The 14,684-nt window shown below is 36.5% G+C and overlaps 1 protein-coding gene across 5 annotated transcripts in view; it reads left to right on the plus strand.

Annotated features, from left to right (window-relative positions):
* HMCN1 (hemicentin 1) overlaps positions 1-14,684 on the plus strand; it is a 492,563-nt gene that overhangs the window by 350,953 nt on the left and 126,926 nt on the right. For all 5 annotated transcript variants that reach the window (XM_040446605.1, XM_040446604.1, XM_040446606.1 and 2 more), the window contains 3 exons: positions 2,683-2,850; positions 7,280-7,393; positions 7,967-8,053. In XM_040446605.1, coding sequence (XP_040302539.1) covers positions 2,683-2,850; positions 7,280-7,393; positions 7,967-8,053 — 369 coding nt within the window. The remainder of the gene's footprint in view (positions 1-2,682; positions 2,851-7,279; positions 7,394-7,966; positions 8,054-14,684) is intronic.

Consider the following 14,684-nt stretch of genomic DNA (forward strand, 5'->3'; position numbering starts at 1 on the left):
CAGCTTTAATATTTTAATTATTGGGTCATGAATGTCAATACGAATACACCAAACATACATGTACTCAGGGACAGTTTTTTGTATGCATATAATTTGAATTGCAATTTTAATTTTTTCTTTGTTTTTTAAATTCAGTTTATTTAAACAAAAATAATTTGCCACCCCACCCCACCCCACCCCCCCCCACACACACACCACACACACACCTTTGACAACCATCAGTCTATTCTCTATATCTATAAACTTGGTTGTATTTATTTGTTTGTTTTTAGATTCCACATCTAAGAGCAATCATACAGAATTCGTCTTTCTCTGTCTGACTTATTTCACTTAGCATAATGCCCTTGAGGTAGTTTTGTTCTTTTTTGATGGCTGAACAATAATCCATTGTATATAAATCCTTTAATTTCTTTATCTATTCATCCATCAATGGACACAGGTTGTTTCCATTGCTTGGCTATGGTAAATAATGCTGCAATGAACATGTGGGGGCATATATTTTTTCAAGATAGTGTTTTCATTTTCTTCATATAAATACCCAGAAGTAAATTGCTGAATCACATGGTGGTTCTATTTTTAATTTTTTAAGGAACTTCAGAAAACCTATTTCTCATCATGGCTGCACCAGTTTACATTCCCACCAACAGTGCACAAGCATTCTCTTTTCTCTTCATCCCCCCTCCTTGTTATTTTTTGTCTTTTTGATAATAGCCTTTCTAACAGGTGTGAGGTGATATTGCATTGTGCTTTTGATTTGTATTCCCTATTGATTAATAATGTTGAGTACCTTTTCATGTACCTATTGGCCATCTGTATGTCTTTTTTTTTTTTTGATGTTTATTTATTTTTGAAGGAGAGAGAGACAGAGCGTGAGGGGGAAGGGGCAGAGAGAGAGGAAGACACAGAATCTGAAGCAGGCTCCAGGTTCTGAACGGTCAGCACAGAGCCCAACACAGGGCTCAAACCCATAAACCACGAGATCATGACCTGAGCCAAAGTCGGAGGCTTAACCGACTGAGCCACTTAGGCGCCCCTGTATGTCTTTTTTTTGGAAAAATGTCTATTCATATACTTTTCCCATTTTTAATTGGATTGTCTGTTTTGGGCTATTGAATTGTATGAGTTCTTTATATATTTTGTGTATTAACACCTTATCATATATATGATTTACAAGTAATTTTTCCTGTTTGGTAGGTTGCCTTTTCATTCTGTTGATTATTCCCTTTGCTGTGCAGAAGCTTTTTACTTTGATGTAGTCCCAATAGTTCATTTCTGCTTTTGTTGCTTTTGTTTTCGGTGTCACATTCAAAAAATCATCTTAATATCCTATGTCAAGGGGCTTACTGCCTATGTTGCCTTCTAGGAGTTTTATGTTTTCATGTCTTGCATTCAAGTCTTTAATTCATTTGAGTTAGTTTTCATGTATGGTGTCAGATAGTGGTCCAATTTCATTAGTTTGCATTTGGCTATCCAATTTTCCTAGCACCATTCATTGAAGAGACTGTCTTTTCCCCATTGGATATTCCTGGCTCCTTTGTCATGAATTAATTGACCATATATGAGTGGGTTTGTTTCTGGGGTCGCTATTCTGTACCACCGATTTTTGTGTCTGTTTTTATGCCAATACCATGCTGTTTTAATTGCTATAGCTTTGTAGAATAGTTTGAAATTAAGTAGCGTGATGCCTCCAGCTTTGTTCTTTCTCAAGATTGCTTTGGCTATTTGGGTTTTTTGTGGTTCCATATAAATTTTCGGATTGTTGATTCTATTTCTGTGGAAAATACCATTGGAATTTTGATAGGGATTGCATTGAATCTGTAGATTAGTTAGTATGGACATTTTGATAATATTAATTCCTCAATCCTTTTATTTGTGCCTTCTTCAATTTCTTTCATTAATGTCTTATAGTCTTCAACATACAGGTCTTTCACTTCCGTGGTTAATTTATTCCTATGTATTTTATTCTTTCTGATACAATTGTAAGTGGGATTGTTTCTTTGTTTCACTCTCTGATACTTAATTATTCATGTATAGAAATGAGATAGATTTTGTGTATTGACTTTGTATCCTGCAACTTTAATTAATTCATTTACTAGTTTTAACAGGTTTTGGATGGAATCTTTAGGAATTGCAATTTTTAAATCTATAGAAACAATGATAAATTTAATAGACACTATCTTATAAGTTGAATCCAATTAGGGCATGCACAACATCCAGTATTAATAACCTGTGGTTTGCAGCCAGTGTATGAGCCAAAGTTAACAGAATCAGAATATAAAAGAAAAGAGGTTTCAATATAAAGCATCTTTTTCTGTTAGATTACTTTTAATTTTTAGGATTAGAATTATTTGTTAGAAAATTCTGCCCATAAGGAGGTCATAAATCCATATTAGAGATTTACCAGACAAGATGAATGACTCAGAAAATCATTCACCACCAAGAGAATAATGGCGTGAAAGTCATTTACTGCTATGAGTGGGGGAAAAGTGACATTTTTTACCTCCAGCAATGTCACACTAAAAATACTGCTGCTACTAATAAGCTCATTGTTGTGGTTGCTTATTTTGCTTACTTTTCACCAGAAAATGGAAGTCTAATTATTAGCCATAGGCTGTTGAGGATTTGGTTTTTGATATATATTAGCTACTTTATTTTCCTTTTCTTGTTTGTTTTATCTTACAGGCCCTCCAAGCATCATAGGGAACCATGGGAAACCTGAAAATATCAGTGTCGTGGAAAAGAACTCAGTGTCCCTGACTTGTGAAGCTTCCGGAATTCCCCTGCCTTCGATTACCTGGCTTAAAGATGGGTGGCCTGTCAGCCTTAGCAGTTCTGTGAGAATTCTCTCAGGTATTAGAAATTTTCATAGCCTGATAATCTGGATGGCTTCATATGGCTACAGTTTCTCCTTAATTTCTCTCTTTTATTTTTTCTTTTTGATCTAATTGCTTACTATATTGCTGGTCATATTAAGAAAAAATATTTAGAAGGACATCAGAAGCTCCATGAAAAGGGGGAAAAATCTGTAAATATCTCTAGATGTTTTTAGAAAAGAAATCACGGCACTTTCTTATTACTTAAATCATGGGGATGTCAGAACATTCATGCTACAGTAAGTACCAATCAATTTGAAAAGTGAGGAATGAAGAGAAATACTGAAAATGAAGCCAGAGTCTAGAATGAATCATATTTTATAACAAATCTCCATAACCAAGTATTTCATTTGAGTGAGTTTTATATTTTCAGGATGGGTTAGTTTTCTATGAGCTAAGACTTTATCATTAATGTAAAAGGGATATTCAGCTTCTCCCTCATCTGATTATGTAAAAAAATCTATTAGTTTGTCCTTTATAAACCAGGGTAAGCATGCAGAGAGGTGTCTCAAGGCCATGCCACAGGAGTCTGTGCTTAGCTCTTTTAGGAATGAGTCTGTGCTTCACTCTTTAGGTCTTACACAGACCAAGAAAACAATGTTGCCAAACTGTGGTTGATAAAGGGCTTGGATACTGAGAAGAATACGTAATATGCTGAAATGAAGGCATCTGAATTCAAACACACCTCACCTTGAAACTTTAGAGTTAAGCCTAACAAAATGGAGTTAAACAAACTTATGCACTTACATTAAAAACATGATGATGGGGGCATCTGGATGAGTCAGTCGGTTGAACTCCCAACTCTTGGTTTCAGCTCAGGTCATGATTTCACAGTTTTGTGAGTTAGAGCCCTGAATCGGGCTCTGAGCTGCTAGCACAGAGCCTCCTTGGGATTCTCCCTCCCTCCCTCTCTCTCTCTTTCTCTCTCTCTCTCTTTTTCTCTGCCCCTCCCCCACTTGTGCTGTCTCTCTGTCTCTCTCTCTCAAAATAAACTTAAACATTTTTTTTAAATGATGAAAATTAGGCTGAAATTTGGCTTCAGAATTTTTCAAGAGCTCTGAATTGTGTTTGTGATTCAGTATACATTAACAGTGTAATGTGGTCATCAAGAAAATAAATCCAGTATTTTGCCACATTAATAAAAGATATTTTCATTAATTAAAAAAAAGAAAGAGACCAATTGTATTCTGGACTTAACTTACTAGGAAGACTGGAAGGACCTATTGATAATATTTTTAAAGAAAGGTAACCATGATAGTACCTTATTGCAAAATAATTTACATTTCTGATTGTATTTAAGGTGGAAAAATAAACCGTATGTAACATTATGGTTACATAGTGAAAATTAAAGACTTGAAGAACCATGGTGCAGAAAAGAATTATGTTGGATGTGTCTAGTTCCAGAGGCTAAAAGTAATGCCAGTTTATGGAAGATTCTAGGGACAGATTTGGGTCTGAATATAAGCAACTTAAAAAATATCTATATTGTTAAAAGTTAAGATGAACTATTCTTAACAGTAAGTGACCTCCTGCCTCTAAATTTGTTCAAAGTTTCAATTCCCACTTTTTCAGATAAGATCCTTTCCTAGTTTTGAATTAGTTCTAAATATCCTAAGGTCCCTCTGTTTTTTTAAGGTGTTGGTCTATAAATGATAGGACCTTGATGAAGAATTTATATTGCTATAATTATTGTATTTATTGCCTATAATACTCACTAAATTTACAATTCCAAAAAAGTTACTTTGTTCACTTCTATTTCTTCACCTATAAAGTGAAGATATTAATAATATTTGCCTCTTAGGGCTTTTGTAAAGTTGAAATGAGTTCATATATGTAAATCAGTTAACACAAGCATCCAATACATGTTCAGTATTGACATAGACAGCCAAGTAAAAGGTTTGGATGTCCCTGTCCTGGGAAATTTTCCTATTTCCTTAACTATATTACTTTCCTCTGCACAGGAGTCCTAGTCTCTATTGATCTTAGGAAATGCATACGAATGACAAAGGCTTTATTACAATTTGGCTACCAAAAACCTGAACACATTATCTTCTTGTCTTGAAATCATCCTCATATTTTTGGCTTCTTTTTTTTTTTAATTCTCAATTGCTGAAAAAGTAGGAACTCTTTTTAAATATAATAGCTACACCAGGGCTCCTGAAATGAAGAGGGCAAGATAGTAGTGATGTACTGCTATCACAAAGAGTGATATGCTCTGGCTTATTCTAGATTTACAGGAGTGGTGTTTTGGTTTTATTTAGTCTTGTTTTGCTTGACAAGCAGCTGGAGATCCCTGAGTGAACACATTAAAAGTATTTGACCTCGTGGCGTTGCCAAAAGAGTCATTCAGTTTTACAGTCTGAACATGTGTATTGTGCAATAGATGAATGAGAATCAGATGAATGGCATATGACTTGCTTGGTCCTTGGTCTGCTGCACACTTCTGTTTCATTAAGATTAGTTCTCCTGAGACTAAGTACAGATTTTCTGAAAGCAATATGTTTGTGAAGGTCATTGTTTTGAAGTTATCTGCCAAGAACAGATAGCTGCTATAAAAATTTAATAGGTACAAGAAACATCTCCATTTAAGTATAACTTACTGTCAGATCTTTTGTTTCTCACTGGATTAAGTGAGAGGACCAGGAAACAAAAGAAAGATCATGAGATTTAGGAGGTTAAGGTTTGCAGAGCTAGAAATAACCCATAAAAGTTGTATTGTGTTAATATCTCTCAGCTGGAATCGTATTATGGTCTCACTAACTTGGCAGTGAGTACCTGAATCCCTGCCGAATTAACACAAGTTTTTTTGACATGTTTACACAATTTCTGTATTTAACTTTCTTTATTTAAAATTCAGTTCAGAAAAAAAAAAAAGATTGAATTCAGGTAATCAACTTTGTCTAAATAAGTTACTACCTAGCTCGCCTTTCAACGGGTTGAAGATAGGAAGGTTGCTTACAGGAAAAGCTCAGTGACATCTTGTGTTTATAAAAACAAAGCAGATGGACTCTCCTGAGAAATCCAGAGCCAGGTGAATATTTACATGAAAATTCCATGTTTAACCATTTCCATTTTTTTAGTTCAAATTCAGAGTACTAAGCAAAAATGTACCAGGTAGAAACGTATTACAAAATCTAAGACATGAGTTACTTTTTTTTTCTTAGACTGTACTTCTCAAATGGTTTCAAGGACTCTCCTCTCAGTGTGCCTTAGTTTTCTTCAAGCTTTGCTTCAGCCCATTTACTGGCTCCTCTTCCTTTGTCCTTCAGGGTGTGACTAGACCCTTCAGCATATCAGAGCCTCCCTCTCAGTCTACAAGCATTTCATAGATGCAGAATCTTTTGTCCCTACATAGAAGTACAAAACATAAAATGTAACAAAAGCAGAGTTGTGCTAGTCAGTCAAGTGACGCCCACAGACTTTGATTGAAATAATTCTAGGACTCCATGATACTTAGGTGAAGACCAGTAGTTGGTCTTCATGGTTTCCCCCATTCCTTATAGAGTGATGTCACCATAGTCTGGGTTACTTGTGTAGTTCTTTTTCTCACATTCCCGTTTCATATGCCCAGTGGCAAACTGGGAATCTTTTCCTAAATGTCCTGTCACAGTTGTCTTTCTAAAGCACAGATCACATCATGACGTTTTTTTGTTTACACACTTCCATAGCTTTTAGTGAGCATGATAAAGTCCCAATTCCATAGCAAAGCATTCAAGGGGCCAAAGTGTCTGGCCCTACTCCAACTAGTCTTATCTCTAAATATTGGCTTCACCTTCTCTGATTCTTTTTTTTTTTTTTTTTTTAGAGAGACAAAGAGGGAGTGAGTGGGGAGGAGGGGCAGAGAGAGAGAGAGAGAGAGAGAGAGAGAGAGAGAGAGAGAGAGAATCTCAAGCCGTCTCCACCCTCAGCTCGGAGCCCAATGCAAGACTCAATCTCATAACCCTTGGATCATGACCTAAGCTGAAATCAAGAGTCGGACACTCAACCTACTGAGTCACCCAGGCTTGCTTCCCTCACCTTTAAGTACCACAACCCACATCTGTTTTCTCCTGTACTACCTCATTCATAGTCTACTTAACAGTGGTTTCTCTCAACTCCTCTATGTGTTAAAGTATACTTGCCTTTTAAGATTATGTTCAAACATCACCTCTCTGAAACTCTGTTTCTTGCCTGCTGTCACCTAGCATTGCATTAATGTTTTTATCCATTCAACCAAAAAATTATTCTGAATTGCCCTTTCTGTTTCATATAGACTTAAAACATGATTTAAAAAAAATACTTGACTTAAATGAATGTTTAAGGCCTTTGAAGCATATTGACTGAATTTTATCTAAATTGAGCATTAGTTGGCCAACTTGTAAAGTTATCGATTTCTTTTTGAGTCATCTGGTGGTTTGCTTCTCTAGGAGGCAGGACTCTGCGGTTGATGCAGACCAGAATAGAAGATGCAGGACAGTATACTTGTGTTGTAAGAAATGCAGCTGGTGAAGAAAGAAGAATCTTTGGGCTTTCAGTATTAGGTATTTTTATAATTTTCAGTTGGCTTAATGCATTCTGTGTGTACATTTAAAATTTATCTACAGCTTGATCTCACATTCATATATTCTTTGGCCCCTGGGCTGATACTTTTGGCAATAATTCAGTGTTAGAATAATTTTGGATGTAATTAGTTGGATTAAAATGCCTGAAATGCCATGTCTTTTCAGTTCACAATTGTTCAACAATATTTGAAGACTCTGATACTTGTTTCATGTGAATATTTATCAGAGTTACAGTGGGAGAAATAAATGTCTAATAAATGTTCTTATCAACTTGTTGGCATTTTTATCCAGACTTTATAACTTATGTTCAATAAAATTCATTATAAGTGAATTCATGGCATATAACTTTATACTATATCTAAAAATTGGAATTGATCAAAATAATGTTATGACATTATTCTAGTAAACAAATAATGAGAATTTGGGGATTTGTTTTAAAGGTTATAGCTTATAAAAATATAAACAAAGATGCTTACAAAATAATAATCCTGCTGTTAGAATAGTTGCTTACTTTTTCTGTTTTTTTCTGCATTTAACTTTTTTTTTTTTTAGTGCCACCTCGCATTGTGGGCGAAAATACATTGGAAGACATGAAGGTCAAAGAGAAACAGAGTGTTACACTGACTTGTGAAGTGACAGGTAAGGGACTTAGCTCTTGTATTCCTGCTGTTCCTCCACTCACTGATTATTTATTGCCTCCACTATGTATCTTAATTAGTTGAGAAAAAAGTCAAACTACTATAATAAGCATTTGAAATTGAATTCTAGTTGAGTAGAGCCAATAGAAGTATAGGAGGAAATTTCTCAGATTCTCTGGAGATGAGAATATTCCAGCGTGCCTGGGTAGCTCAGTCGGTTAAGCATCTGACTCTTGATTTCAGCTCAGGTCATGATCTCACCCTTTGTGAGATCCATCCCTGTATCAGGCTCTGCACTGGCAGCGCGGAGCCTACCTAGGATTCTCTCTCTCCTTCTGTCTGCCCCTCCCCCTCTCAAAATAAATAAATAAACTTTAAAAAAACAAAAGAATACCCCTACACTGAGGAAAGGAAGGAAGAAGGGGTGGGTGGGGGAAAAAAGAAAGACACATAGGTCTTTTCTTTCAATTCAATAAATTATTGTCTTTTTAAAAATTCTGCTTCTGCTTGTATATAGAGAAACAGAAAAGATGTATACAATATACGTATATACATATATACACACACATACATAGATAAAGAAAGTGTGATGTACACACACACACACATACACACACACACACATTTTCTTTATCCATTCACCTGTCAATAGACACTTAAGTTGTTTTCATATTTACCTATTGTGAATAATACTGCAGTAAACGTGGGAGTACAGATATCTTTTTAAGACAGTGGCTTTGGTTTTTTTTAAATATATGCCCAGAAGGAGAATTGCTGGATCATGTGGTATTACTATTTTTAATTTTTTGAGATCTCCATAATGTTTTCCAAAGTGGCTATGCCAATTTACATTCCCACCAACAGTGCACAATTGTTCCCTTTTCTCACATCCTCGTCAATACTTGTTATCTCTTGTCCTTTTGATAACAAGTCATTCTAACAAGTGTGACGTAATATCTCACAGTGGTTTTGACTTGCATTTCCCAATGATTAGTGATGTTGAACATCTTTTCATGCACCTATTTGTCATCTGTATGTCTTCTTTGGAAAAAAATGTCTATTCTGGTCCCTTGCCAATTATTAAATTTTATTATTTGTTATTGTTTGCTATTAAGTTCTTTATATATTCTGGATATTAATCCCTCATCAGATATGTGGTATGCAAATGTTTTCCCCCATTCCATAGGTTGCCTTTTTATTTTGCCAATGATTTCTTTTGCTGGGCAGAAACTTTTTAGTTTAGGACTCCCATGTCATAGACTCTGGGTCTGGAGTTCTCTCTTGTCCAGCAAGAGAGTGGATGCAGGATTGAAATGCCAGAGAGGGTAATGTCCAAGAGGAGACAAGAGCCCTGAATAAGGGTCCTTGCTCTGTTTTTATTAGGATCAGAAATCTTACCAGCGTGATGGGCATGCACAAAGAGACAATGAAACTGTGAACATTAATTCATGGGCGTGGGGGAAAGTGGGTTTGAAGATATGCAGTGTTAGGGGTTTGGGTCAATACAAAATAAAATTCTGGTGCTGGGTGGAAGGTTGTTTACAGCAGATGTGACTTTCTGCTATTGTACTAAATTGGAGGGTGTTTCTGCCCTGAAACCTAATCTTGTTTACCTCATCTTGGATGTTTTCATCCTGAGATTTCCTGTTCCTATACCTTTGTCCTATTCTGAGGGCCTTTGCCCTGTTTACCTAATCTTGTTTACCCAAACTTGGGTGTGTTCATCTTGTGGCTTTCTAATTCTTTATGCCTTGTTAACCCATCAGGGCAAGCTCAGGAAATTCCTAAGCTTATTCCCTACAGTTCCCCCTTTTTTTGTTTTTCTTGGTTCTTCTAGTTTAGTGTTTGAGGACCATCATAATGAGCTCCTGGTCCTTTTGCTTTTGGATGGTTTGGAGGGTGATTCTGCAAATACGTAAAAAGAGACACAGTAAAAGCATACCACTTCCCAGAGTTACCCACAGTTTAAGATGAGTGCTGGCTGTAAGTGAGAAAGGATTTAGGTCACGCCACATTGCCCAGGAATCAGCCCACTCATTTTTAAGTTAGTCTTCTGCATATTGTAGCTGTTGATACAAGTCATATCTAAGTTTCTATATTGTTAGAGAGGTAGGGAGAAAAAACACTGTGAAGGTGTGTCTGGACAGCATCCCAAGCTTGGGAGTGATTATAAGGTATGCCAGTCATGCAAATATGCTGGTAGTTAGAGTCGCAGGACAGTTTAGAGTGAAGGAACAAGGCCTCCTGTCTTTTTCCAATAAATTCCACTGCAGCCTCAAGAGCTTTGAGGCAGGCCAAAACTTGTCTATCAATAGAAGTTTGACTTATAAATTCTTTGGTAGTGTTGACCATAAACTTATTAAGGACATGGGCTGTTTGGATAGTATGATGCAGGAGATTCCAATAACAGTGGCAGAGACCATAGCGCCTACTGCTGCTAGGATGCCCATGATTAACAGGCCAACAAATCTTTTTTGCCTTACGAGTGTTGAACAAACTTGGAAAGTGTGCCTAGTCCTGATGGATGCATATAGGGCTCAGAGCTATTACAGGAACCCAGGCCGAGATGCGCTAAGTACTGATAAAGAGGAGATATTTAATTGGGTAATGTTATAATTATTTATGCAGGACATAAACCAGCCCTGGGAGGTAGAGATATTGTAATTATTTTCTAGTTGTTTGATCTGTAAAGTGGAGGTAGCAAAGAGAACATAGGGAGAAGGGACGCAAGTAGTGGTCCATGCAAATTGATGGTTGTTCAAGGAAGCCCAAGTTATGTTAATATGTCGATTTACGTAAATTTCACCATGGCTAACAGTACAAGTGAAGAAGGGAAGGCCTAGCTTACAAAGATTAACAAACCGGTCCTTTTAATTTCTCTTTATGTGCATTAATTAAAGGGCCTGCCAAGCTCTGTCTTTCCAGAAAATATTGTCCCTACTAGACTGGTCATAGGATATGGTCTTATTTGAATATTTTGTTTCAAGGTGTCCTCTAGGACCCCTTCAATAATAGTCCAATTGCCCCAGCGAAGATTATGCTCACTCTCCATAACAGGTTGTCCAAGGAATATTATTCCAGGGGTGGTCTGAATATTTGAGACTAGAGCAAGCTATAACATTAGGAGTGTGAGATATGTTTGTTTTTTGAGGTAAATCAAAGCTTGTGGCTGACAAAAAGGTAAAATTCTCTGGCCTTGTAGAGGTTTTGGGCTGTACACATAAAAGCCAGTTAATTTTTAGTTTGTGACAAACAGATAAATTGCTAAATTTAGTAACACACACAGGAGGTGCTGGAAGAAGCCACCATTGAGGTCTTGGCATATAAAGCCAATACTCTTGTTCAGTTTGGAAGGGCCGGTTAAGATTGGCTCCTTCCATGAACTCTGCCATTATTGCTAATAGAAATATCCCAGGCTAGGAGTGTTAAGCTATCAAATATAGGTAGGTTAAGGAGGTGAGCCCAATATGAATATTGAGCTCGGCCTGGACAAATGAGGGCAAGGAGAAGAATCAGGGTTACATATATCAAATTCTTGTTAATGATGGAGATCATGGCCATCAGATGCGAATTAGGGGCATATGCAATATCATTGTGTTGTAAGAGGATGACAGCCTGGTTAGACAGGCGTTTAAGGCTTCCCCATGTTATATCAGGGGCAAAAACTTGTGTTTGTGGCTTCAGGATGAGGAGTCCATGAAGAGGCTTCTTCCATCTTGAAAAAGGGGGGCAGTGGTTGCTCATTCAGAGTCATTCTCTGGATGTCCTAGTTCACTGGAAGATATCCTGGGGGTCTCCACTATGGCATGGTACAGCTTCACCAACCAAGAGGGAATCCACAGAGGTCCAGAATCTGAAAGAACACAAGCATATCCTCGACCCCAGGTGAGAAGTTCAGTGGGCCCAGTCCGTGTGAGCCCCCTTTGGGGATTTTAGATAGCACCACCATAGGGTGAGAGGGTTTATCTGATTTTGAAGAATGTCATTCAGCTGCAGTTAGTACTTGAGGATTAAGATTTTAAAAGTTAAGAGTAATCATAGCACTATCAAGAAGGAGCTGAGGTTATAATGCAGACAGCCAGGGGTATCTCCCCCCTTTTTGTTTGTTTGTTTGTTCTTTTACATATTTTTGAGCATATTATGTGTTCATTTTATAATTGCTTGGCCTTGTGGATTATAAAGAATGGGTAATTCCAACCAAGGCTTAAGTAAAAAAAATTAAAAGGGTGTGTTGTCCTGTTGTTTTACCCTTTTTGTTAAAATTATATTTATTTAGGGGCGCCTGGGTGGCACAGTCGGTTAAGCGTCCGACTTCAGCCAGGTCACGATCTCGCGGTCCGTGAGTTCGAGCCCCGCGTCGGGCTCTGGGCTGATGGCTCAGAGCCTGGAGCCTGTTTCTGATTCTGTGTCTCCCTCTCTCTCTCTGCCCCTCCCCCGTTCATACTCTGTCTCTCTCTGTCCCAAAAATAAATAAACGTTGGGAAAAAAAATTTAAAAAAAAATTATATTTATTTATATACTTACTTATTTTACTTATTACCATTAACAAAAATGTATTTTCGTTTTTTAGATCCTACATATCTCTTACTTTTTTATATATGAAGTTACTTATTTCCATTAGCCTTAATTACATATAGCAGAATTTTAACTCTTAGAAACCTTAGTCTCCAGTGAAAACTAGGTAGTAACCAATTGTGAACTGTTATATCAGAAATTTTTTAGGTGGCAGACTTATGAATCCATTAGGCATATAGTATGTTTTTTTAATGGATTTAAATATTCTTAGTTTGGGTTTTTTTTTTTTTTTTGCCATAAGACATCAGAAGCATAAACCTATGTTTAGTAAGCAATGCTTCAGCAGTCCATTTGATTTGGAAGAACCCTAAATGTCTGATGAACTTAATTTGATTTAACATTTAAGCAAAATGTTCAAGTTTTAGGTTACCAAAGACCCTGAAAGCTATTTTAACAATTACTCATGAAAACTATGAGACAAAGTTAACCATTTACTCTAAGTCATCCTCTTGCTAACAAATTGGAACAGAAATAACAGGAGATTATTTGACCTTCAGTAAACCTTAGTAGAATTAAGGTGTATTATTTAATTCCCTGAGTTTGCACCGATGGGTTAACAAGGCATAAAGAATTAGAAAGCCATAGGATGGGGCACTTGGGTGGCTCAGTCAGTTGAGTGTCCCACTTCAGCTCAGCTCATGATCTCATGGTTCATGGGTTCGAGCCCCGCGTTGGGTTCTGTGCTGACAGCTCAGATCCTGCGGCCTGCTTTAGATTCTGTCTCTGACTCTTTCTGCCCCTCCCCCACTTGTGCTCTGTCTCTCTGTCTCTAAAATAAATACTGACCTGTAGTTTTCTTTTCTTTGGTATCCTTACCTGGCTTTGGTATCAGGGTAATGCTAGCCTCCTCTTCAATTTTTGAAAGAGTTTCAGAAGAACTGTTGTTAATTCTTCTTTCACTGTTTGGTAAAATTCACCAGTGAAACCATCTGATCTCTGCTTTTCTTTATTGCAAAGTTTTTGATTATTGATTCAGTCTCCTTACTCATTGGTCTGTTCAGATTTTCTGTTTCTACATGATTCAGTCTTGGCAACTTATATGTTTTCAGGAATTTGTCTTATTTATTCTAGGTGGTCAAGTTTGTTGGCATTAGTATTGATAGTACTCTCTTATAATCCTTTGTATTTCTATAGTATCAGTTGTAATGTCTCCTCTTTCATTTATAATTTATTTATTTGGGTCTTCTGTCTGTCTTTCTTAGGACAGCTAAACGTTTTTATTTATCTTTCCAAAGAACCAGTTCTTAGTTTTCTTAATCTTTTCTATTGTTGTGCTATTCTCCATTTATTTCTGCTTTAGTCTTTATTATTTCCTTCCTTCTGCTAACTTTGGTCTTAGTTCTTTTTTTCCCCCTAGTTCCATGATGTGTATAGTTAGGTTGTTTATTTGAGATTTTTTTATTTTTCTATGTATGAGTTTTTCAATATAAGCTTCTGTCTTAAAACTGCATTTGCTGCATACTAAAAATTTTGATATGTTGTGTTTCCATTTTCGTTTGTCCTAAGATACTTTTTCATTTCCCTTATTGTTCTCTCTTTTATCCATTGGTTATTCTAAAGTGTACTGTTTAATTTCCATGTATTTGTGAATTTTCCAGCTTTCCTTCTGTTAATGGTTTGTACTTTTATACCATTGTGATAAGAAATGATACTCTGTATGATTTTTCTTTTTTTCTTTTTTTTTTGACTTGTTTTATTTTTTATTTTTTAAAATTAACATCCAAATTAGTTACCTTATAGTGCAACAATGATTTCAGGAGTAGATTCCTTAGTGCCCTTTACCCATTTAGCCCATCCGCCCTCCCACAACCCCTCCAGTAACCCTCAGTTTGTTCTCCATATTTATGAGTCTCTCTGTTTTGTCCCCCTCTCTGTTTTTATGTTGTTTTTGTTTCCCTTCCCTTACGTTCCTCTGTTTTGTCTCTTAAAGTCCTCATATGAGTGAAGTCATATGATTTTTGCCTTTCTCTGACTGATTAATTTCACTTAGCATAATACCCTCCAGTTCCATCCACATAGTTGCAAATGGCAAGATTTCATTCTTTTTGATTGCCGAG

The sequence above is a fragment of the Herpailurus yagouaroundi genome, unplaced genomic scaffold, assembly GCF_014898765.1.
Source record: "Herpailurus yagouaroundi ecotype Mexico unplaced genomic scaffold, PumYag 195, whole genome shotgun sequence".
Taxonomy (NCBI): domain Eukaryota; kingdom Metazoa; phylum Chordata; class Mammalia; order Carnivora; family Felidae; genus Herpailurus; species Herpailurus yagouaroundi.